Here is a 24,540-nt window from a genome sequence, read left to right on the forward strand (position 1 = left end):
TAACAGGCATATATTGCTCATAGTTATACACAAGCAACAAAAGTATTGTCCACAACCGCCCTGCTGTATTTTAGAGAAATGGTATATACATCCAATTTTGAATACCTAAATAACGTATCATCATGTAATTAAATATTAATTTATTTTTTATTCAAAATCGATCAACCACGTAATAATATATTATCTAATATTTCATAGAGTATTCAAAATTGGATGTGCATAATTTTATTGTATATTTTACCTCAACCATGATAAAGCTACAAATTTCCATTCCCAGAAGGAAGTTGAAATTCACCAACCATTGGTGTTCATTCTTTCTATCAGTCCATGTGGTGAGATCTGAGAAAGAAACTCACCATTACATTGAACTATGTTATCACATTCTGATCAGACTCCTTCTCACTGGGTACAAGAGTGATGCCAAGAAGTCAGCACAATACCAGGTTGTCATAACTTACTACGAATAATCTCACCAGATATCTTTTCCACCTTGTCGATGCGAGACAACCCTTTTAGAACCTCTTGACTTTCAGCAATGAATCTAGCAAAACGGGTTCCTTTCCCATCTTTGTTGGCTTCAAATTGTGACTCTGGCAGATTAGGTAAAGTAGGGCCTGGCTTCGGAGATAATGGCGGCATCAGTGCCCACACCGAAGCAAGGTGTTCATTTGGCTGATCAAGTTCCTTAAGAAGTGAAAGATCCTGCATATCTGTGTAAGAAAAAGATGATCCGTAAGACTCACGAGCATCTCCTGACCTTCAGCCATAGAATCATAAATTTCCGGAAAAAAACATGCAATTTTACGTATTAATTTGAAATGAGTTGTATATCTGCAATGTCATATCACCTATATATGAAGCAAAAACACAGCGAGTTTTATCATATATTACTTCCAAATTTTCATTTTGGTGCTCATGGCACAGAAAGATTTTAAGCATAAAGCATCACAAAGTTGGAATTAAAGCTTAATAGAACTGCGTTAGGTTCTCTTCTTGGTTACTGGCTATACTTTTTAGTAACCACTTAAACAAATGAAAATTTTCAACAGTGAAAATTTCATCACTAACACAGTAGCAAAGCATTACTTAGCTTCCTTACCCCTTGAAAACGCAAAGATAGGAGCCAAAACTGCACATGGAATGCTGAAGTTCAGATGTGGTATAACTGTCCCTCCACTACGCCTTGCATTACTGTATCAAGAGTACATCTCCATCTCATTAGATAAGTTTAATATGCAGGCGCTGAAAGGACCAACAAAAAAGTCTTTCTAAAATTTACTTGTCAAAGATAATAATGAAGGAAGACAATTTAACCAATGTAAGCACAGATATTTCATTAATACTATTATAATTTTTTTTTATGAAATAACTCCAGGTCAAATCTGTGGGCAAACAGCATGGATTTCAGATTGAGGATTGTGAAAGCTCTTTAAAAAAGTAGTATGGCATCTCTTTACTAAAACTTCACATCAGTGATTGAATGGATGGGAGTTGAAAAAAATCAAAAGATAGTCTGAATGTCATGACAACCATAATGTTAACTGCGTGAAACAACTTGGTAACCTACATAAAATCATTTTGTACAATCTAATTCACGGTACCTTGTAACAAGTCCAATCATATGACCATCCAAATTGACAACTGCACCACCACTACCACCTGGATGAACAGCAGCAGTTGTTTCAATCATTACTGGACAACCTGAATCCCCTTGAAGAATGGATTGACAATAAGGTGGTGACTTTACTTTGACAACATTTGCTACCACCCCACAACAAACAGAAGAGGTAAGGCCTGCAAAATTAAGAGTAGAAAGTGCAATAAATTTAAAGAAAATATTTGGGATCTACATATACTTTTTGACTTTTTACTCTGACAAAAATTATAAATAATACCTGAAAAGGAAACTTATCATCAGCATAGAACTAGTCCTTTTACAGCATTGCATTAGGAAATGTCACATATTAAACAGTACGTACACAAACGAGAATAGTGTGGCTGGAGTCACTAATTCTGAAAATTTCTAAATATGGATTCACAGTGTATCTTAATGGTAGAAGATGCAAAACTTATAGAACAGTATAGTCTCTTGACCAAACAACATGAGAATCCAATGAACCACATCATGCATTCATAGTTATGAATTTTCTAGGCATAAGGATGGCGAGCTATACATGAAATAACCTATGGTTGCCTATCTTAATCGATCACATACACAAGAAAGCAGACAAGACTCACAGAAGTGTCATAGTTAATAGACAAATGAAAAAGTTAGGCCTTACCACATCTTGGTCCAAAAAGTCCATGTCCAATGACATATGCAGTCGATCCTATAGACGGATGTGCAAAATCTGCAAATATAGGGCAAACCTGATCTGGAACATATTCAAGCTGCAATAGTGCAACATCCAAAGTTCCCCTACAAATATATACTACTTTAGCATCACACCAAATCCAAGACTCTATATGGTCTAGGCGGACACGTATGTTTCTATGGTCTTTGTGAAACGAACTCAACTTATATGATCTACTTTCATTAACAGAAGAATCCACAAACTTTGGTGCCCTTGTTGCAAGCTCTTTAGATGCAAAGATAAATCCCCTCGATTGATTTCCATTTTTCTCACCACTTAAAGTTGTTTTCCTAAATCTCCATGGTTCTAACAAGTGAGCATTTGTGAGTATCAGGCCTTGATCATTGAGAAGAACACCAGATGCCCAAACACCATCATCAGTTGTAATAAGACAAACAGATGCCACTGCCTTCTGAACTGGTAGTGGAGACAGGTGACAAGAATCACTATGCTCATAGTACAACCCACTGGAGTCATGGCTGCTATACAATAATGAGTTCCCTACAGAATTTAATTTTCCTTTGTTAATATGGAACTCTTTTTCTGCATTTTGGGGCTCCTTCAGCAGCAAGTCACTGCAAGCAGTTGCAATGGCTTCCCACGGAATCACCAGCTGTTACCCAAGACTACAGTTGTGCATGACGCAATAACCATGAGATAATCTAAAAATAGATGAGATGGATCTTTGCAGATTACCTGAATTTCAGCACCACTGTTCTTTTGTCTCAATGGCCTGATCAAGATACCAACCAACTTTGCACGTTCACCAAAAACTGGACCACCTTCTGTTCCTGATAGGTTTAGTGGAACATAAAACCAAAATCTGAATGGCAACAAATGACTGCAAAAACATAACATAGAAATGCTCGCACCAGGAAGACACCGAATGTCTGCCATCAGAAATGAGTGGGTGGATGATCCAGGAGGATAGCAGTTGGCAACAGATCCCATAGATATACTGGTTAAACAGCTAAAGAATTAAATAGTAGAAATCAAAGAATTTTTTCTCATATTTATAGAAAGGTGTTCCACAATGGGACATTTTCAAGAACCAAGCCAAAATATAGAAACTTGTGCTGAAGAAACCCTACCTATTAAAGAAATGCATAGGTGAGAGGATACCAAAAGGAGAGCCCACAGCCAGAAGGAAATCACCCCTTTTAATTGAGGGCAATATGGTAATGTTTGGTAGATCCTAAGTCATAAAAACTTTCAATATTAATACGTGTGTATGTATACACACACATATAGATAGATAGATAGATAAATAGCAGAAGAAAAATCTTTTGGGATTTCATTTTTTCTAACAAGTTATCCCAAATCATTTTAACAAGAAAGAAAAGAACTAACAGAAAAATATACCTTCAAATATGAGGAAACTCCAAGGATAGCAATTCTTGTAGTGGACTTGCCCATAAGACTTTGATCACTTGATTCCACAAGTGGCATATGCCTGCCACTCTCAACTAACGGTTTGCTATCATACTCTACCTGAAAAGTTTAGTTAAAATCATCATTATACGCTATTAGAATAACCAAAATGATATGCAAAGCTTACATTCAAACAGGAACCCTTGTTCATTTTTCTTCTTAAGAGTATTGTTCTCAAAAGAGAACAGTGATTCATAGAAAATGTTCTAAATGAATTAGATACAGAGAGTACCATTCAATTATTTGTTCAAACCAAATCATTTTGTAAAGACACAGGCCCCTAGGAGGAATATGCAGTAATAATATGAAGAAAAGAAAACACAGTATGTTTGACAATTAACCACTCAACAACTCAACGCAGCTAGCTTCAGTCTAAGGCTTCAAACAGGAACACAGAAGACTAATATCTGAAATCCAGAGGTAATATGGAGATCACCAAACATACTCATGCATACCTAGTTGGTTTCAGATACAAGCAACAGACTTAACAAAAGTGGCAGACATATAAAGACGAGCACTTCTCAAACTTTCTACTTAATTAAGCATCACTCAACTGTTTAAAAATCCAAATATATATATATATAGCTATAAGAGAAGATAAATCTGTATATTATGCCAAACACGTTAGATAGCTTCTGGAAGAAGCCTTTAAATCCTTATATGTAAATAATCTTGTTAATATTAACTCTTGCTCATATCAATTTTATTCTGAAATACCAATACAAAGGTTTTTTTCAAGACAAAAATTCCAAAAACTACTCTAACATAGATACATGCAGAGCAAATTGAACAACCTTATAAAGTACTGACCTGAGTCCGAATAGCATCCATCAAGGGCTGAGAACCATTATCATATGAGGCCAGGGACCAACCAATATTCCATCCATGCCCTGGTGAGCCTGAAGAAGCTTCTATAAGTGATTGAAGAGCAAGGGAAGATACAGGAATGTCAACCTTCACATTGCATTGATCCCCAGCATCAAAAGCATGTTACATGCAATTATATATTGTCAAGTGCAATACATCTAAGGAACAACAACAAATGTTCACCACATCATTAATTATTATCTCCAGTGCCACTAAAAACTACAAGAATTTAATGTGATAATGTAGTTGAACTACGAGCACAAGGTAACTTACGGTAGCATAAGATTGCTTATATTTCATGTAAACATTGTTGTTCATATGGCTTAATCATATTCCGCATAGAAACTGAAGTCAAGATAGAAAGTCATAATCAGCTTGGGCTCACTACATATATTGGGAGCATCATCATATGCAAATGGTATAATCAGCAGTACAATATCACGAATTTACAGCTTGAAACTTCAGAATTATCATCCACCTGATGGCGACTTCCATTGACTCTAAAACCCCAATTATAGTAATGAATATGCACCTAAAGTAACTTTGGTAATCATATAAATTAATCTCACAATGTTTTGAAACTTCATTATCACCAAATAAACATGAGAAAATTTAAGGCCACTTGATATTAAACCAACAAACAAATTTAATACCAATTTATAATACTCTTGAATGTTAAACTCAACAAACAATATGTAGGTGATTTGTATACTCACCAACATTATAACTTGCGCGCTAACCCATCCAGGGACTCTTTTATCCAGACCCTCACATTCTATGTCCAACCACGGCATGCCCTATGGATTAAAACAACTAACACATCATATTTCTAAAACCAATCAATATTGGCAAGAAAACGTTACCTAAATAAAACAAAAATTAACCTATATATCTACTGTAACAAAAATTAACAACTTCCACTACATAAACAATTCTATTTCGTCTTATACCTCCAACATCACATCAACCTCAGCACCCGAAATGAACTCTGGCCGGCCCTGCAATAAACATTAGCAGCTATAATTATTCTAAAACCAATCAATATAAGCAAGCAAACGAGACCTAGAACCAAAACGACAGAGTTGACACCTGAAAAACATTCTTCTCTCTGTGTTGCATAGACAAAAATGGCTCAATAACGGAAGCAACAGTCACAACCAATCCATTGACTCCCCAATTACGTTCAGCCACGTCAGCATCGTAGATGTTATTGGGCAGTAACATCCCAGAAGCTGAAAGTGTGGTTTTGCCGGAACTAAAATACAGTAACACACCAATAAAGAGTCAACTCAAACAAAAAATAAATCAACTAACCAAAATCGGAAAAAATTGAAAAACTGACTTGTATTGATGAAAAGCATGTCTTCGCATCTTTACACCTTTTGGGTCCTAAAATTCAATGGAAGAAACAGAATTGAATTACTCAGGGATTAGATAAAAAGATTAAAAAAATAAGCATACGTTAAGAAAGTAAGGGAAAACTTACAGGGCCTCGAACTCTGACTAAGACACCGAAGTTCCGCGAAAAATCAGCTGTTTCTGAAAAACCCATAGGGATTTAAGGGTTCTATCTTGCAGTGTGGTGTCAAGAGTAAGTCATTTGAAAAATTAAAGTGAGACTGTGTTTTAAGTTAGCAAGCAAGACAGGGTTGGCCATTTGAAAAATTAAAGCAAACAGTTGCACGCGCAACGAAGTAGATAAGGGGAACGACGTCGTTGAGTTCGTCATCCTAACTCTTTTATTATTTTGTATAAATTAATTTGCAGATATTATTATTTTAAAGTCTGTAAAGACAATGATGAGGCTTAGGTCATGGTTCTGGGATAAACTCGCTTGGTAACTCGAAAACATGTACAATGCAAGAGAATGGAAAAATGTAATTAGCGGTCGGATCACTTCTATCTGTAGTTAACCCAATGGAATACTATTAGTTAAAGTTGTTAAATGGGTTAAATTGGCCCACAGCTTAACTCAAAATACTAAAAAATGGTCTGATTTGTTATTGTAGCAAATTAATCTAGACGTATGGATCTTTCAATTCGAACCCTGGGTTTAGATGGAAGGCCTGTAAATTGATTTGTCTAGTGTGTTACTGTTTTTATAATTATTTAAGTAATTAATTAATAATTATAATATAAAAAATTATTTTTTATTAAAATTAATGATTCAAACCGTGAATTTTATACTATTTATAAATCAGTTTGACTAATCAAATCTGTTATTATATGACCTATAAACTTAATAGATCAAATCAAAATTGACTTAATCAGATCTATTGTCATCTCTATTATTGGTTTACAGGTTGAATGTGGGTAAAAGCAGGTGAAAGACAAAATAGGCCACTACACTCCCATCTCATCAACCGACCACCTTTCCAAAGTTCAAATTACCTAATGGCTCCTTTGTTGTCATCACCACCACCTTTATGAAATTGTGATCATCATCAGCTGGAGTCAAACCGTCCAATTTTTGACCCACAATCATGGTTGAGCACCCACTTTCCCTCTCACAACAACCCCAAATGTTGATATTCAACACAAAGTTGCAATTGTTGTCGACCTAAAGCTATAAGAGCGCCTACATCATCTATTGGTTTGCAGAAAATTAGATGTTGCTATCATCCTCTTGCACAACCAACCAACATTTGTCCCCTTACGAAGTCCATTGGAGATTCCTTAATCACCAATCCATTCCAAGAAACAATTAATGGAATTGGAGTGGAGGCGTCGATTAGAAATTCCCCGATAATCAATACATTTCACTTATAAAGAATAATAATTTGGATATTATTGATAATATATTATTATTTATCAACTAATTTTCCCTTATTATTTTACTGTTAGATAGGAGAGACTTTATATATAAGAGAATTATTTGAGATGAAGACTTTTTAAGGTATTTATAAATACAATAATAACTTTTAAAATCGTAAATACATGAACTTTATATTGAACTTAGCATTAACCATTAATAAGGCTATTTAAGGAATGAATACTGCCAATCCCAGTCAATTATACAATTGAAGTCTGAAGGCAACTTTGTTAAGTTTTCTACCCTTCATTGTTGTTAGAAAGCATACAAACTTGCTAATACATACACAAGTTGAATTAATTTACTTGAAAATCTCCCTTCTGCTGCTCATGTGAACACAGAGAATTATATAAGAAAGGATAGAAAAAGGAAACGGAAACTTGAGCACCAAGGTCTCAAGAGCTGCTTCAAAAAGTGTTTGACCAGACAAATCCATACTTGCATCTCAAGTTTCAGCTCAATATACAATATTATTGTTTTAGTGCTATATTTTAATACAAGCATGCATGCTATGAATGAATCGCATGGTTGATATTTTCACAACTTTGTTTTGACAATCACCATAAGCAAGCATAGACTTCAATAATATTAGTAATATTTCTAGCTCCTAGCATGTGCAATTCGGAGTATAAAAGTAAAACATTTCAATCATTATTCTGGTCTTTTCCCATAAAATCTCCAAACCGTATTATTTCTCGCTAATTAAAATTCATAGCTCATACATCTCTTTACAATCACAAGTTTCTCAAATAGCAACGTATGATCATAATACAAATGAAATATAATCTCTGTAACTCTTCCTAATTATCAATTATATAAAAACAAGAGATTAGTAATATTTGTACACCTCTACCATAGTCTCATACATAGCACTGCACTGGTTCGCTAACTTCAATTTCTGCTAAAATCTGCCTGAAAAGTTTGAGGACCAAATCTTCCAAAGCGAGCTCGGGTTTTATCATATAGTTAAATAAAATTAACACAAGTAGCCATTGATGACTTTATTCCCATTTGCCTAGTTCAATTATCAATCTAATTACACTGATCCTACATCTCATTCTCACTGTGACACAACAGCATAGCAACAACAACCAAACAAGTTCTTGTCACTGCTACCTACTACTTTCTCTCTATTTCCTTTCGGGGTTTCCTTTGCTTGTGTCTGCGGCTAATCGAACAAATGAAGACCCATCACCTTGAACCACCAAGTTGGGAATTAGCTGAGGTGGGCTTTCTCTGTTGTGGCAGCTTCCTTGATGCTCATATGAAATATAAGCTGGTGAGTGGTAATATTCAATGAGATTTGAACTCCTTGGTAAAGAAATATGCCCACTTCGCTCTTTTACTTTTGTGTCAACTGATGAATCTTTAATGCTTGAACCACATTGTCTAGGTTGAGTTTGGTAGAAAACTTTTGAAACCACTAACTCTCCATCTTTCTCTTCTTCATTGTTCCCCAGATGGTATTGGTGCATCACCCAGTTTGTCTTTTCAGGCTTTCTTTGCCTCCCATAGTTGGTGTAGAGGACTAAAATCTTTTTAAATCCTTTTACTGTTCCACCAGCAAAAACTGCCCTAGTTTTGCCTGTTTTGTGCCATCTTGTCTCGCAGTTCCCATCTTCATCGGTGTGTATCTTCCTTCGTTTTCTAGTTCCAGTTGTGTATGCCTTTGATGGTCGATGAAAGAAGTGACGGATTTGGCCATCTTTGCTTAACCCTAATTTGTCATTAAAATTTACATAGAAAGTGAGGTGCATTTTCAGAGCCTTTAAGAAAAAGTACCATTTCACAAGAAAATATGAAACCGATTAAGATATAAATGGAAAAAGAACATAGTACGAAAAGAAGCAGCATAGCTTTTGTTCTCTTTTAGTTCATATATGGACAAATATATGATGGCTTTCCTTAACTGAAAAGTATGATAAAATTCAACCTTTCTTCAACAAAAAGTTAAGAATTTCTTTTAAAAATTATTTATCTTCTGATAATCAACATACTAACTAAATTTTAGTCAATGCATGCGCTGCGCATGCACATTTTCTCTGCGCAAGAAAATTCCTATTTACATCATCCATCAGCTTTCAGATGACAATTCTAAGAAAAACTAATGCCAATAAAAAGCAATGACCCTACCAATTCAAGAGTTTAGTTTGACAGTTAATATATCCTGATCAAAGCCTAGATAATAAGTCCTTAACATTTTTCTTTGCTTGGGGATGTCTACAGCTAGAAAATTTTCACCTTACGAACATGGTATGCCCTTTTATTGATTTGCACACATAACAATACACCAGGACATTATTCTAGGTTCTTTGTCTAAATTCATTTTAGAGATAAATTTGGATGAAACGGGCTAACACATTCGGTAAGAGTAAAACTATGTACTCTAACAAATGGTATTAATTTATATAATAATGATAACGTATTATTATGTTATTAAATATTATTTTATTTAGTAAAATATTCTAATAACTCAAATAGTGTCGAATATACTCGCAACTCAAAATCAAGTCTCTTAAAGGCCCTTGGTGATGCAAATTTGGTTGTATGATTGATTACATTTGCGCTAAAGATATCAAGAAAAAACTAAAATAGAAATAATTAATAAGAGCAATTTCTTGCCTATTAGTAGATCATTAATTATGAGAAGTAAGACTCTTTGGCTTAAATTAACAAGTTAATTGGGAACGAGTAGAGAGCACCCATGTGCCAGCTTATAAGTTTCTTCTCTATTTTAAACCAGAAGAGTAATAAGTCATAATAACTTGGTTGATTAAGTAGCACTGGAGAAAAATTATGCATGCAATTATTGAAGAAAAATTAAATATTCTAGATCTATTTCTAACTTGTCTTCCTTTGTTATAGACAACTTGAGCTCTATTACGATGTTTCAAATAATTTGTCCAAGCTAAAATCATCATACCCTAATGAAACTTATTAAAGTGAACATAATACTAAAATACTTAATTACCCGGTAGCCTCTCTGGATGTGTATAACAAATTCCATTCTCTCCCCCTATCGTTGGAATAAATTCGTCAATAAGAGGATGAATTTTGCAGGTATCAGACGAAACTTTGGCCTCTAAATGTTCCAAAATCTCATTATCAGTTGGATCAAATTTCACCCCTGCTGGTAGCCCCGGCAAATCATGAATTCCCGCCTGTAATATTGTAGTTTAATTATAAATTATGAATACAAAAAGGCATTTAATTATTTTGATTAACAAAAAAAAAAAAAGATATAATTAAAAACCTGATCTTGATATTGAATTGTATACCCACAAGCAGGGCAAGTTATGGTATGAGCTCCATCGGATTGTACGGCAATAAAACTGGCACTGTTTTCTTCAGGTGTAGTAGTAATCTGAACAGCTGATCTTTCTTCATCTTCAGACTCATTGCACCATGTCATGATTTCTCTTGACTCCTTACTATGCCCATCAGAAGAAGCTATTTTTCCTCTTGTTTCCTCCACTTCGTCAAAATAAAAAGAATCTAACAAGACTCAGGATAATAAAAAATAATAATCACAAAGAAAAAAGTAAACAAGTAAAGCTAAGCTAGCTTGCAGACTTGTCTCTTTAAAGCACGTTCTGGTAAATACCCACTTAATATTCTTGATGTTAGGCAAAGAATAAGATTCCTTCAACACTCTCTCTTCATTCCCTTCTGCACAATCTAACTCCAGTTAAGCTCCAGTATCTGTAAGAAATAGAAAGAGAAAGAAATGGGGTGATAAAGAGATAAATATATAAAGGAAAAGAGAACAGGACTTGCACAAAAAAAAAAATAGGTAGCTTGGACTTCAAGTTCGGGCATTCATGTACATACGCTTGTAAGGGAGAATAATTGAGCTTTGCCTTTATAGCTGTAGTCGATCTGAAGACTTTGGAGAATTGCATCTTAAAACTTGTTTAGGAAAGTTAACGATAATTAATAGAAAAATAAAGTTAATAAAATTAGGGTCTGGTAGAGTGGAGATGGGGCAAACCCGATTCTATTTACGTTTCACCTATTGAGACAGAGAATCAGTTTGGGTCTTTAGCTCCAGTGTCAACCTAGAGTGTGCTTAAAGATATGTAAAAATTTTAAAAAATAAATATTTTTAACATACATGTATAATATACGATCTATGTAACCAACAAATATGAAAATAACAGTGGGTTATGAGACCAAACTTGTATTGATTTTAATCCTTTTCTTAACGTAGACTTCTCTTTTCAAGCAACCATCTCCACTTGGAAGATCAGTTATCTTTTACCCTCAACGAGTAATTAAGTAGTAAAAAAAAAAAAATTATATATAAAAAATATAAGTTTAAATTTTGTTTAATGATATATCAATATTAATCTTTTAACTTACTTGATAACAAAAACACTCTTCATAACTTGTGTTATTTATTAAAGATAAATGACATTTTATTACAAACTTTATTGTTTACTCTTTACCCCCATTTTATAAAAATTAAATTATAAAACCTAAAATAGTTGGTAACAGAATGTTGTTGATTACGATTAAACTTTTACCAAAATAGTGTGATTCTAAAAAAAAAACTGTATGATTGATCATAATCACATCAGAATGACGTGAATTTAGCCAAAGTTACATAGATCGATATGATGCAATTCCAACAAATTTAAGACTAATTTGAATTAAAATTTTGATTTATTTTCAATTGAATATTTGAGTTTAAATGATAATTTTAAAGTTGGTGGACAAAATAAAGTTATTTGTATTTTAAAGCTTATGAGATTTATATAGTTTACAAATTAATGAAATACTATTAAACTTTTGGTAAAGAAGTGAAAAAACTCATTTTTTAACTTTAATCATAAAAACGCGTGGTTTTGATATAATTTAGATAAAAAATAGTGATTTTTTTTATTATTTCTAGTCTTGTGCGTGTTTTTATAGTTTTTTATAACGAGAAACCCCACTTAAACCAAACTGATATGTGCGTGTTTTTGGTGTCTTCTTGACTTCTTCTATTCATTAATTTTTGGGTTGAATACATGTTGACAGATTTACCTTCAAGAGACGGTGTTCCAACAAACTTACAACATAATTTCCTCTGCAATTGCCCGCACAGCCGTGCATAGACAGCTAGAATTCCCATTCTCAGTACTTCATTTCCCAGTTAAAACAGACTTAACTTTATCATCTTATTCTTACGAGCCGACTGTTTTAAAGTTCTTACTTCATAAATCTAAATATGAAAACTAGATATCCGTTCATTAACTAATATGAAGACCCGGCACAAAGCCAACAATATGAAAGAAAACATAGTTTGAGCTCATTCTTATAATTTTACTATAAAAAAAATAACATTAACTAAAGATAATATCTAGTCGTTATAAGTATTTTTTTTAACAATTTTAATGATCAATTATTTATATTTTTGTTAAAATTAAATAAATTTATAATTTTAATAAAAAATAACCATTAAAAATTATTTTTTGTCGTAAAAAAATATTAAGGATGAAAATAATCCCCATCGTCTACTGTTGTGTAACTTATAGTTAACCCATTATAATGAAGCTCTATCATTATCATTATTATTGATTTCTACTGACTCAACTATAGTGAATCATTGGAGATAAGCCAATATTAAACCAGTAAGAATAACCTAGCGCCAGAGTAGAACCCTAATTTTTTACTGTGTCTAAATGGCTCGACTATTAGAATAAGACAAATATTCGACGGTTTGAGAGTCCTTTTAGCTTGGCATGCAAGCACGAGATGTGGCTTTCAGAATAAATGATTCAAATAAATACATTTCTGTAGTCTTCTAAGACGACATTTGCTTTTGGATACATACAGAAGCCGACATTTTATAAATAAAAATACATTATTATATTCATCATCTTTAGCTTCTCAAAGGAGCTAAACCGCAGAAAGAAAACTTACGAAAGAAGCTTCTTCATGAGCATTATTAATTTCAACGTATGGGTTAGGGTTTTTAGACTTTTTCAAACTGTTTCCGCGTATGGATAAGACTTTTGGTTCTCCATCTTCTCCCCTTCTTTCTTTCGGCTTTACCAGTCTTTTAAAAAAGTTTGTTCATATGATTACGTCATATTTAATTTCTTTCAATCATCAAATATTTCCCAATTAGGGCTGTTTGAATTTTTTTTAAATACAAAATTGAAATCAAAGACAAGAAAAATAGACACAAATTTAAGTATGAAGCTTTAATACTTTTTATTAAAAAGATTTTTTACAACTCTGTTTGTAGATCTTGATAAAATATCAACTATTAAACAAATCTAATTTTTTATATTTAATGTTTAAAAATTAATTACTTTAAATTAATTAATCAATATTCTTTTTTTTAATATTATAACATATTTCATATGCTTTTTATTTTTAAAATTATTACTCTTTTTTAAATGTCAAACAAATCACCATGCATGAGAATTAATTATATGAAAAACAATATTCTCAAATTTTGAATACATAATAAAATATTCTATTGATATATCATCATTCAAATGTGTAATTGAATATTCAAAATTATATATATATAAATAAATTTTTAAATATTTAAAATTGTAGATATATAAATTTGTTGTCATATAAATGTAATTATTAATTATGTCTAGGTTTGTAAAAAAGCTTCTAAAATCGAATGTCGCAAATATGAAATTACACCTAACCCCACTTCTGACAAGTTATTTATTATTTTTTTTAAAGATTGTCAATTTGAGAAAAGTTTTTGCCCTTTGAAATTTTCAATTATTAAAATTTTGTATTAACCAAATCCTTAAAAATTAACGAGAAAAGAAAACTCTAATCACCCTGATCCAATCTCTTAACAGTTACAATAAAATTATATATATTTAATTTTAAATATTTAATTAATTAAATACTTAAATAATATATTATTATATAATTAAATAATTTTAATTTAAAAATAAAAAATACTTAATTATATAATAATATGATAAATTATTTTTATAAAATAATCATTTATATTATTTTTTATATTTTTTATCTCATTGTCAATCTATTTTTTAAATTATTTGTTATTTTATTAAAAATAAGAGTATTTTTATTTTAAAAATTAATAAAATTAAAATTAAAATTAATTTATTCTTAATTTAAATTTATTTAATTATATAATAATATATTATCTAAATATTTAATTAAATACTTATATATATAGTTTTAATGTCTTGGGCTAAAATGTCTGTATCCATCTTTAGTTAGAAAGTGGCCTGATTCAATTACCTGGCCCAACCCTGCTTATGCGTGCTTGACAAAGAGATACTGGCCGTTTGGTTATGAGTTTTAAAGATTACCTCGATAATTTATCTTTTGTTCCTTTGTTTAGTTTGTCAGTAATAAAATATTATAGTAATCTTCTATTACCTATGCTGACGTGACAGATAATATAGATAGTAATCTGATTACCACATTCATCTTAAGTATTTAAAGATTACCAAAGTAATATTGATTTTATTATAATTATATTAGTATTTATTAATTTTTTGAGACAAAAATAAATTTACTTTTAATTAATATGACTAATAATATGAAAAATATTTAAAAATAATTATATTCAAGGGTATTTAAGTAAAATAATTTACTAGTAATTTTTTATTATCTTTAACCAAACACAATAATTATTTATACCTATTAAATTTTATCAAATATAGTAATCATTTATACCCAATAATCTTTTAAGTAATCTATCTTCAAGGTAATCTTTCTATTTTAGTAATAAAACATTATCCAAACTAAACACCCCCTAAAGCTCAAGCCTGAAGGGACTTCAACCTGATAATCCATTAAACATTTATCCACAAAATTAAAATGATAAACAATATAATATGAAAAATACAAGATATTCCTGAAATCTGTTACAGGAAATATGCAATCTTCTTCCACATAAATTTGTTTTATTTTTATTTTTTGTAAAGCTAGCCGACAAAGCAATATGGAGAATTTTGTGAGAAAATATTATTTTCAGAACATTATAAATTAAGGCCCACTGAAGAATAGATTACACAAAAATCACTTTCAAAGGAATGTCATCCCTTGATGCACGTTAGGGAAAAAGATCATGAATCTAAGGACAAACAGACTATAATTACATAAAAAAAAAAAAAATTAGGGATTTTTAAATTAAATATAGAATAATATCTAATCATATAATAATATATATAAATATATATATTTATATATTTAAAATACTATATCTTAAATCTGCCACTGTTAAAATCAAATTGACTATGGGTCCTCTTAATGAAGAACCCATAGGGATTTTTACGTAAGATTTAAGTTACATGAATTAAATAAAAATAGTTTATTTTTATTGAGCCTCAAAAATATCTTGTATTGAAGTGGGATCTTTCCTCTTTGAAACTCTCTAAATGACAAATATGTTATTAGATTTCATCAAAGCCTGATAAATCTAAGGACCCAAATATTGATATTAGCTCATGTTACAAAAATTTCCGACATTTTTATATGTAATCATAAAATTTACACAGAACAATGATTTACATTTAGCGATCTATACAAAATGATTAAGCAATGACAAGAAGAAAATTTGTCAAGCAAATGGGTCCTTTTCAATACCAAAAAGTTCCCCACTTGTTCTTCTTCTTCTTCTTGTACACGGAAACAGAGACCTAATTCACCGACTAAATGACAACCACCGTCCCACCTTTCAATTTCGACATTAATTTGGCCCTCAAAATTCCTCATCTTCCATCTCTGTTTACTATTCAACGCCGTGCATAAAGAAGATTTTCCTAGTCAAAAAATGTACACTTCTCTATATATCTCCGGTTTCTTCATGTGGGTTTCAAAATTGATACTATGGTTAATGAATCAAAGAACTAGCTGATTATTATCCAAGTTGTTCAAAATAGCAGCCACCGGAACGATTGAAGGCCTACTCTTTCTAGAATTACCAACACAAGCTAGGGCAACTTTAGCCAATCTAACCAGAGGTTTAACATCAGAAGGAAATGGAAGTCGAGGGTCTAAAAGTTCACTTAATCTCATTACCTTAATCAAAGGTAATGCCCAGTTAACAAGCAATCCTTCTTCACTACTTCTCCCACTCAACAGCTCTAACAAAACCACACCAAATCCATAAACATCGTTCTCTTTGGCACCTCCGCCGCCTCTCTCACCCCAATACTCATCATCTACATACCCCACAAGTCCTCTCTTCTCTTGGGGAGCCATAAAGGAGAGCCCATAATCAGAAATCTTTGGACAAAATTTAGAATCTAATAATATGTTTGAAGCCTTTATGCAGCCATGTATTACATTTGGCACCATACCTTCGTGTAAATACTCAAGCCCTTTTGCTGCTCCTGCGGCAATCATCAAACGCCGTCTCCAATCCAAAAGAGAAGCCCCATCGTTATTTTTATGCAGAGAAAATTCTAAACTCGCCATACCAACGAATTCCATTACAATAATTCTCTCTCCTGGCGCCTGTGAAAACCCTAAAATCGGGACTATATTAGGGTGCTGTGCTTGAGAGATTGTTTTGATTATGGACGAGAAATTGAATCCGGCGTTGCTTAGAACTAGCCAGGGATGTATTCTCTTCACGGCAACCAAGTCTCCGGTTGATAACACAGCTGAATAAACGGTTCCAAGGCGACCGTAGCCGATTATTCTTCGACCGTTGAAGCCATCAGTGGCGGCATCTATATCTGTTAATGGATATGAGCAGGCAGAAATCCTGACGGGAAGCGATTCTTCAGATTCTACAGGTTTTTTTCTGCAACTGAAAAAGAGAACAACAGCAAGAATGACGACGGAGATTGAAAGAAGCCCCAGGAAACAATCATAAACAACATTCTCAACAAGGTTCATGTTTGAGAGGTTTCCTGATATAAACTTGCTTATTAATTTGGGAATTATGTCATGACTTTCTGTAAAGAGAAGGATATATGGAAGAAGAGGTCTCAGTCCACAAAGTTGAATAGTGTTTGAATAGGCAAAAATACATGTAACAGAAGATTTTGAAGACTTTGAGAAGGATAGAAAGAGGAAAAGTAAGAGAATAATTAAAGAGAAAGTATCTAATAACGTAATAGTGTAAGCTTTGAAAACTAAGACATATTTGGTGAGAAAGTTAAAATTCTATTCTTCAGTTTAGTCCTGTTGCGGTCCCTCGATGGCTGCCTCCTTTTCTACTTTTTACAAAATGGGGCCTGCATAATATGACAGAGATATGAGCTATGGAGATAAACCTAAGAACCCAAATGGAAAGATGCCAAATGGGAATCGATTTTAGTTATTTTGATTTGTCATGCTTAGGTAGATGATTTAAAAGAAAAGTTATTTATATGATTCTAAACTTGATTGACAAGTTTCATTTCAACGAAAAGATCATCCTGAAAACTCAGTTTAAACAAGAGTTAATTAACTCATTGATGAAGAAAGGTGGAATCTGAAATTTTCAAAAGTGAAAGTATTTCCCATCAAAAAGGTTAAGTCCATTGATCTATCTTATGCTAAAATATAATAAGTGCCAAATTTTGAATACACAATTGGGTGTTCAGACGGTATTTGAATTAAAAACCTATTAACAAAAAGATAACTCCATCTTATACCTATTATATAAAATGGCAAAACTTCACCATCAATTGTATCCATTCTTACTCTAATTTTTTTTTTATTGGTAACTGAGACTATCTGTATTGATTAGATAGATAAATCTAGAGTATAATGATCAAGCTCATAATCAAGTTTTACAAACGTAACAAAAATTTAAACTCAGACTGAGACTCAAACCCAAATCTTCTTATCCTAATCTTCACCTTTGCTTGATAGGTTAAAACAGGTTACCGTAGATCCAGCAAAACAAATTAATATATGTTATCTTTGTTTTTGGCATTTGAGAATACATATGTTTGATTAATTAATTAATTTATTGCAAATGAGAACATAAAATATTGATTAAGAGATGTGTAGTAGTTGATTTGTTTAAGCTTACCTTTCCATTCTTCTGAGTTGTATTTTACGAACACAAACAAAGACCATTGACGTCTTCAAGGGATAAGAAAGTTGAATATTAGAAACTATTTTCCAATTACTAGTATAATAATTGTCTTGTTTTAACAACTAAAGTAGAATCTGTCAAGCTCACCTATATGCATGTGTAAACTACTAGAAAATTTCGTAACGTGTTTTATGGATCCAGATTGTATGATATTTCAAATAACTCTAAATTATTAATAAGAAAAATATGCAGATTATGGAATGATTACATAATTAAATTTAAAACTATTAAAATTCTAATATCTTAAATAATAAAATCTAAAATACAGTACAGTATATGTTTTGAGTAGAAATAGAACCCTATTTAAAACTTACAAGGTCGGTTTCAAGTAGAAATCAACCTTATAAGTCCCAAGTTCTGGATCATATTTTTATAAACCATCTGGCTCTAGTTTTGATTCTGTAAAAAATCATAGGATACTTGGACTCGCTTACCTCTAATTATAATATAAGAGCAACAATTGAAAAAATTTGTGAGTTGAGTTCAAGTATATCAAACCAAAATTAAGGGTGATTTAAGTTTGATTTAAATAAAAAAAATTTTGATTCAATTCAGTTTGAATTCATGGTTCAAATTTGTGATTTGGATTTGTAGATCAAGTTCACGACTCATTAATAAAACAATATCGTTTCACCTAATAATAAGAAAAATGACGTCATTTTTTAATAAATTGTAAGTGAGTTATGAAACTAAATTATAAATTTGAGTTAAACTCCTTTTGGCTCAAATTCAATTTATTTAAAAAATGAGTTAAACTTATTAATTCAACTCAAATTTGATCTGAACTAAAATGAATTGAGTCGAGTTTTAAGATTGAATTAGTTCGATTTGGGTTCAATCTACCCACTGTCCAGCGATATCATATAGTTGCCAACAAATGTGGTCTTTTATGTGTTTGGAAACATCAACTCGCGTTTGATGGCTACCTAGTTGAACTCATTTTGGCAAACATGTTTTGCCAAGCTTCTAAATGTGTGGAAAATACAATTTTCTAGGACATTGTGGCACAGCTTCTATCCAGGGAGGTAAAAACAAATGGATTGGATAACGAGTTTATGCTTGTGATGGGCTTGAACAATAAATTTAAAAATGAAATCAAGGCCTGATACCTAAAATCTCAATCTCGGAAAATTCAAGACTTTATAAAGTGGCTTAAGAGGAAGGACTTTCACCAAAGTCCCAACCGAGAATGCAGTAGACCCAAGGGAAAGGTTCCTGGGTAAGAGAAAATATTGTGCATCAACAACAGCCAAAAGTGCTATTTATTGTATTTTACTTATTTCGTTGTGTAAAAAAAATTTGTAAGTGTGAAAGAGGCCTTCCAGTACTGTTTTTCAATTGTTCAATTCCCATCTATAATTTCTCCTTCGTTATCTCGTTTCCTCTTTTCTGCCCTGGCAGTACTGTTTTTTATGACAGTTTCCACATTCGTGCAAGTTTCTATGTTATTTTTCCTTTTCATCTGGTCGACAGGAACAATTAATGATTGGCAGTACTTTCATTGATTCTATTAGGTTCAGAGATCAGTGTGCATTCAAACTTCAAACATGCACCACTCGTGACTCATGCAAATGCAATGGCCCTCCTGCCATAAATGCCATATCCTTTGAAATCGAAACTTGGGTAGGTTATCAATAAGGAGCAGTGACTTGCCCTATTGTTCAGCTCTACATTTTTAATTTCGTTTTGGGCGATTCCCGGTATTTCATCTCAGGCTTTTTGAGCCCAAAAGATCATTGTTAAAGTAAAGACACTTTTCAATTGGTTATTGTTAATGTAAGAGTGGTTGGAGTTTCTATTTGCTATGGACCCATTTCATCCCAATTTTAAACCTAAGGCAAGGCCCCTTCAAATTACCAACAATGTAAAATCTAGTTGTTCTTTCACATTAATGAGAAGGGCACATCAAGGCCAACCCAACTTAACTACCTCGATAACTGAGTAAAAGACATCCCAGTGACAGGGTGTCTTCGGCAAAGATCTCACAGCAGAGATGAGTCACGGAATTAGCCTGGAATATCACGCAAAAGCTGCAGAGGTATCGTTTTAGAGATTCCACTGGAGACGTTTCATTCATATCTATTTAATAAAAAAAGTAGTATTTTTACTTTAGTTGATGCCAATTAAGGCCACTGTCAACATACACCTGGGTATTCCCAGAGACAAATCACCATCACTAAGCAGTGTGTACACATCACTTCCAATGCAAGCTGCAGTGGGATTAAGCCTCAGGGATAATAACTTTACAGTGTACATCAACACCTTAGCAATTCCCATTTTTCTACTTTTTTCTGTGTTTCCTCCACACCCCAGAAAGCAAACCCAAGCGGGACTGAAAATTGGAAGTTGGCTTAAGAACCAAAAAAACATAGGAGTTTATCACTCCTAAAGCAACCATGCTTTTCATACAAAACCTAGAGAAAAAGTTCTCAAGCTACACTTCACTGATCTGAGGAGTCTTCATAATAATAAGGTGACAATTTCCCATCCTTTTTAGCAGTTTTGGGCTGGTTGTCTCCGCCCACTTCTTGTAGCATCTTCACCACCCTCCTCATTGCCGGACGGTTGATGGGCAGGGGGCTGGTGCAAAGGAGTCCTATGTTGAGGACCTTGCATATATCCTCCTTAAAACAGGAATCAAGTTTGGGATCAAGAACGTGCTCCAATCCTTTCTGATCCAAAGTGGTGCAAACCCACTTAACCAAATCCTTCTCCCCAAACTCAGGATCAACCGGTCTTTTCCCTGTGACTAACTCAAGAATGACAACTCCAAAACTATATATGTCACTCTTCTCATCCACACGTAGTGTGTAGGCATACTCTGCAACAGATTTACAGAGACTGAATTAGTTTAAATTTAACTCAGAAAATAAAACAACCTAGTTTGCAAGAGAGCAGAGCACATTTGAAAAAAGAAAATGTCATTCATTTATAGAGAAAACAAAAATAAAACTTAAAGACATTATATGATCACTACAAAAGCAAGCATACATAGGAATGATTGTCATGCTTGCGCAAATTATATAATGCATATCAACACTATTATCAAATCAAAGTGGCAGAATTTTTGTATCAGAACAAGTGGCAGATCTCTATCACAAATATAATTTGGTGATCACTAATGATCACTGAAAAAATATTAGCATATAGAAGATATCTAAAATAATTATGCACGTATCCAATTCGAGACATGAAGATTAAAATATATAACCAAGAAATTAACTCACTAACCTGGTGCAATGTAACCACAAGAACCAGCAATGACAGACATTGATTTGGGTTTTCCACATGAATCAACCACCTTGGCTACACCAAAATCAGCAACGCAAGCACCAAAGTCTCCATCCAACAAGAGGTTGTTAGACTTAACATCTCTATGCACAATTGGAGGAACACAATCATGATGCAAATAGGAAAGTCCCTCAGCTGCATCAACAATTATCTTGTACCTTATTGGCCAATCCAACAACCCTCCCTTACTGCTATGCAGCAAATCACCCAAGCTACCATTTGGCATGTACTCATAGACCAAAAGCTTGCAATCCCTGGTTGTACAGCAGCACCAGAGCTTAACAATGTTCTTGTGCCTAATCTTCCCCAAAGTCTCAATCTCAGCTTGAAACCCATCTTCTTGAACTTGACCATGTGCCTGGCCTTTCTCAATATCACCTCCACGTTCACACTCTTTCCTAACTCCTCCCCAGAGCTTTTTCACGGCAACAGCCTCTCCATTGCTAAGCACAACCTTATACACTTTCCCAGAAGATCCAGTTCCTATCACGTTATCTTCATCAAGCCCATCTAAAATCTCATACTCACTGAAGCCCAGTTTATGGAAAGACATCAACGTCCATTTTGACTTATCTATACCTCTTGCATTCTTGAATCTTCTGTACTTCAAGTAAAACCAAACCAAACCGAAAACAAACACTAAGGCAGCAAGTATAAAAATAGACCTTAGCAACCACGCATAACCTCTATTCTTTTCCTCACCACTACCATCACACAAACCCTCCAAATCTCCACATAAACCAGGATTACCAAGGAAGCTTTTCCTATAGCTGTCTTTTGCAAACATCGGTGGAAGCTCCCCATAAAACCTATTGTTGGAAAGATTAAGTTGATTTAGCTTCAAATTCTGTAACCCAACAGGGATCTTCCCGGAAAGACGATTATTTGACAAATCAAGATAATTTAACACTGATAAGCTTCCAATATCATCAGGTATCTTCCCTTGAAACCCATTATTAGCTAAGTTAAGCTCGTTTAATCTCTTCCATGAATGAACCCTAACCGGTAACTCACCTGATAAATCATTACCATCAAGCGCAAGAGTTCCCAACTCACCAAGATTTGTAATACTCTCAGGCAGGGACCCACTAAAGTTATTCTCACTACCGGAAAGCACGTTAAGGTTTTTCAAGAAACCAATCTCTTCAGGCAATGATCCACTAAAATTATTCTTATTTATAATCAAAAGCGAAAGATTGGCTGCTCCAGCAATCGTTTTAGAAATTTCTCCAGAGAAAGAATTGTCAGCGAGTTCAAGCAAGTACACGTGAGGAAGTCCCCAGAAATGCGGAGGCACCTCACCAGATAACCGGTTGGAACGTAGCCGGATACGTGTCAAGCTCCGGCATTCACCCAAACTTTCCGGTATTTGACCAGAGAATTTGTTGTCTATCATTAACAACTCTTCTAGCTCGCCTTTTTCGCATAAACCCGCCGGTATTTCGCCGGTGAATTGGTTGCTCGATACGTCCAGCCATTTGAGCGGCGATTTTTTGCCGAGATCTCGGGGTAAGCCGCCAGTGAGTTGGTTTCGGAACAGTCTGAGTTCGTACAAATTCGGTGAGTCGGCGATGCTGGCTGGCAGGTTCCCTTCGAACCGGTTCTCGTAAAGATTGAGACTTTCGAGCGGTAACCGACTCAATTCGTCAGGAATTGGCCCAGTCAAATCGTTCATTGAAGCGTCTAAGAGTCTTAGATGGGTCAATTTGGACCACCCCGTGGGTAATTTTCCCGCTAATGAGTTGTTATACAGCTCAATTTGAACTATACTAGTCAACTCAGTGAGTGAACTCGGAATGTTACCAACTAAATTGTTTAGAGCCAGGTCCAAATCAACGAGTTTCCCGAGTTGACCCAGAGAGTCGGGAATCTCACCCACCAAGTTGCATTCAGTAAGCCAAAGAATCTCCAAATTCGTTAAATTACCAAACTCCGGCGGAATCCGACTCGGCAAAAAGGGGTTGTAAGACAAATTGAGCATTTTAAGCGAAGTAATATTTCCCAAGAATGGCGGAATGCTCCCATCCATAAGGTTATAAACGAGAGAAATAACCTCAAGTTTTTGAAAGCTGCCGAAACTTTCAGGAATTTCTCCAGAGAAATTATTTCCCGTCAAATCGAGATATTTCAAGTTCGGAAGATAAGCCAAAGTGTGAGGAAGTGTACCAGTGAGTAAATTCTGCGCAAGGTCAAGGTGTTCAAGACTTTGACACGTTGAGATGTCATCAGGAAGAGTGTCATTGATGGAGTTGTTGTAGAGCGTAAGGGAAGTGAGGTTTTGAAGACGGCATAAAAGAGAAGGAAAAGCACCGGCAATGTTGGCGTTGGAAAGGTCAATAGAGGTGATTGAGTGAGTGCGTGAGTCGCAGGTGACACCAAACCACGAACAGGGCGTGTCATCACGCGAGTTGTCCCACGACGAAAGAGAAGAGTCCGGGTCGGAAAGCCCGAGCTTAACGTGCTGGAGGTAGAGGCCTTCTTGGTTCAGAGAAAGAACCAGGAAAGGAGAAAACAAGAAGAGAGGAAGAAGAAGAAGAAGAAGAAGAAAGTTCATTGTTGTGTTGGTGGTGAAGTAAAGTGTGAGGAGTGTGATCAGTTTTGGCGAGAATATATTTGAAGAGGAAGCAAGTAACGTGAATTCAAGCGTAGTTATTAGAAAGAGAAAAGCTGTGCAAGAGAGAAATGTTAATGTGTGCTCATCCTCATCGATGCCCATCATGATCCAACAATCATTCTGCTAGTAAAAAATC

At 33.8% G+C, this 24,540-nt stretch overlaps 4 protein-coding genes across 11 annotated transcripts; all 4 read right to left on the reverse strand.

Annotated features, from left to right (window-relative positions):
* Nucleotides 1-200: 200 nt before the first annotated feature.
* Nucleotides 201-6,304, reverse strand: LOC123193301 (glyoxysomal processing protease, glyoxysomal-like). 5 transcript variants are annotated; one of them, XM_044606197.1, is made up of 14 exons: nucleotides 6,139-6,302; nucleotides 5,995-6,041; nucleotides 5,742-5,907; nucleotides 5,603-5,650; nucleotides 5,369-5,449; nucleotides 4,596-4,739; nucleotides 3,717-3,845; nucleotides 3,446-3,549; nucleotides 3,227-3,312; nucleotides 3,051-3,145; nucleotides 2,283-2,967; nucleotides 1,602-1,794; nucleotides 1,100-1,191; nucleotides 201-710 (listed from the first exon to the last, which is right to left on the reverse strand). In XM_044606197.1, the coding sequence occupies exons 1-14, from the start codon at nucleotides 6,202-6,204 to the stop codon at nucleotides 448-450; spliced, it is 2,199 nt and encodes a 732-aa protein (XP_044462132.1). In that variant the 5' UTR covers nucleotides 6,205-6,302; the 3' UTR covers nucleotides 201-447. The 5 variants fall into 5 exon arrangements, 4 of the variants coding, with proteins under 4 accessions (XP_044462132.1, XP_044462131.1, XP_044462130.1 ...); XM_044606196.1 differs by having other exon boundaries at nucleotides 3,051-3,139; nucleotides 3,705-3,845; XM_044606195.1 differs by having other exon boundaries at nucleotides 3,705-3,845.
* A 1,935-nt stretch (nucleotides 6,305-8,239) lies between these two features.
* On the reverse strand, nucleotides 8,240-11,360 carry LOC123192647 (NAC domain-containing protein 73-like). 4 transcript variants are annotated; one of them, XM_044605278.1, is made up of 5 exons: nucleotides 11,296-11,360; nucleotides 11,073-11,166; nucleotides 10,718-10,938; nucleotides 10,436-10,625; nucleotides 8,240-9,181 (listed from the first exon to the last, which is right to left on the reverse strand). In XM_044605278.1, coding segments are annotated over exons 2-5 (999 nt in total). In that variant the 5' UTR covers nucleotides 11,074-11,166; nucleotides 11,296-11,360; the 3' UTR covers nucleotides 8,240-8,594. The 4 variants fall into 4 exon arrangements, with proteins under 4 accessions (XP_044461213.1, XP_044461215.1, XP_044461212.1 ...); XM_044605280.1 differs by lacking the exon at nucleotides 11,296-11,360 and having other exon boundaries at nucleotides 10,718-10,933; nucleotides 11,073-11,289; XM_044605277.1 differs by lacking the exon at nucleotides 11,296-11,360 and having other exon boundaries at nucleotides 11,073-11,289.
* A 4,549-nt stretch (nucleotides 11,361-15,909) lies between these two features.
* Nucleotides 15,910-17,735, reverse strand: LOC123192474 (serine/threonine-protein kinase-like protein ACR4). Its single transcript, XM_044605043.1, has one exon. The coding sequence runs from the start codon at nucleotides 17,305-17,307 to the stop codon at nucleotides 16,303-16,305; it is 1,005 nt and encodes a 334-aa protein (XP_044460978.1). The 5' UTR covers nucleotides 17,308-17,735; the 3' UTR covers nucleotides 15,910-16,302.
* Nucleotides 17,736-20,581: 2,846 nt separating this feature from the next.
* On the reverse strand, nucleotides 20,582-24,451 carry LOC123192347 (receptor-like protein kinase HSL1). Its single transcript, XM_044604866.1, has 2 exons — nucleotides 21,731-24,451; nucleotides 20,582-21,320 (listed from the first exon to the last, which is right to left on the reverse strand). Exons 1-2 carry the CDS (start codon nucleotides 24,342-24,344, stop codon nucleotides 20,941-20,943), a joined length of 2,994 nt encoding a protein of 997 aa, XP_044460801.1. The 5' UTR covers nucleotides 24,345-24,451; the 3' UTR covers nucleotides 20,582-20,940.
* Between the last annotated feature and the right edge of the window lie 89 nt (nucleotides 24,452-24,540).

The sequence above is a fragment of the Mangifera indica genome, chromosome 12 (genome assembly GCF_011075055.1).
Source record: "Mangifera indica cultivar Alphonso chromosome 12, CATAS_Mindica_2.1, whole genome shotgun sequence".
NCBI lineage: Eukaryota > Viridiplantae > Streptophyta > Magnoliopsida > Sapindales > Anacardiaceae > Mangifera > Mangifera indica.

Excerpts from the sequence above, each read along its gene's own strand:
- LOC123193301 (XM_044606195.1), bottom strand. The coding sequence starts at position 6,204 with ATGGGTTTTTCAGAAACAGCTGATTTTTCGCGGAACTTCGGTGTCTTA. Across the intron at positions 5,450-5,602 it reads AGGTTGATGTGATGTTGGAG|GGCATGCCGTGGTTGGACAT; the intron begins GTATAAGACGAA and ends TTTAATCCATAG. Across the intron at positions 1,795-2,282 it reads ACTTTTTGGACCAAGATGTG|GCCTTACCTCTTCTGTTTGT; the intron begins GTAAGGCCTAAC and ends TTAATTTTGCAG.
- LOC123192647 (XM_044605278.1), bottom strand. Across the intron at positions 10,626-10,717 it reads CAATTCAATATCAAGATCAG|GCGGGAATTCATGATTTGCC; the intron begins GTTTTTAATTAT and ends ACAATATTACAG. Across the intron at positions 9,182-10,435 it reads ACATCCAGAGAGGCTACCGG|GGTTAAGCAAAGATGGCCAA; the intron begins GTAATTAAGTAT and ends ATGACAAATTAG.
- LOC123192474 (XM_044605043.1), bottom strand. The coding sequence starts at position 17,307 with ATGAACCTTGTTGAGAATGTTGTTTATGATTGTTTCCTGGGGCTTCTT.
- LOC123192347 (XM_044604866.1), bottom strand. The coding sequence starts at position 24,344 with ATGAACTTTCTTCTTCTTCTTCTTCTTCTTCCTCTCTTCTTGTTTTCT. Across the intron at positions 21,321-21,730 it reads TTGTGGTTACATTGCACCAG|AGTATGCCTACACACTACGT; the intron begins GTTAGTGAGTTA and ends AATCTGTTGCAG.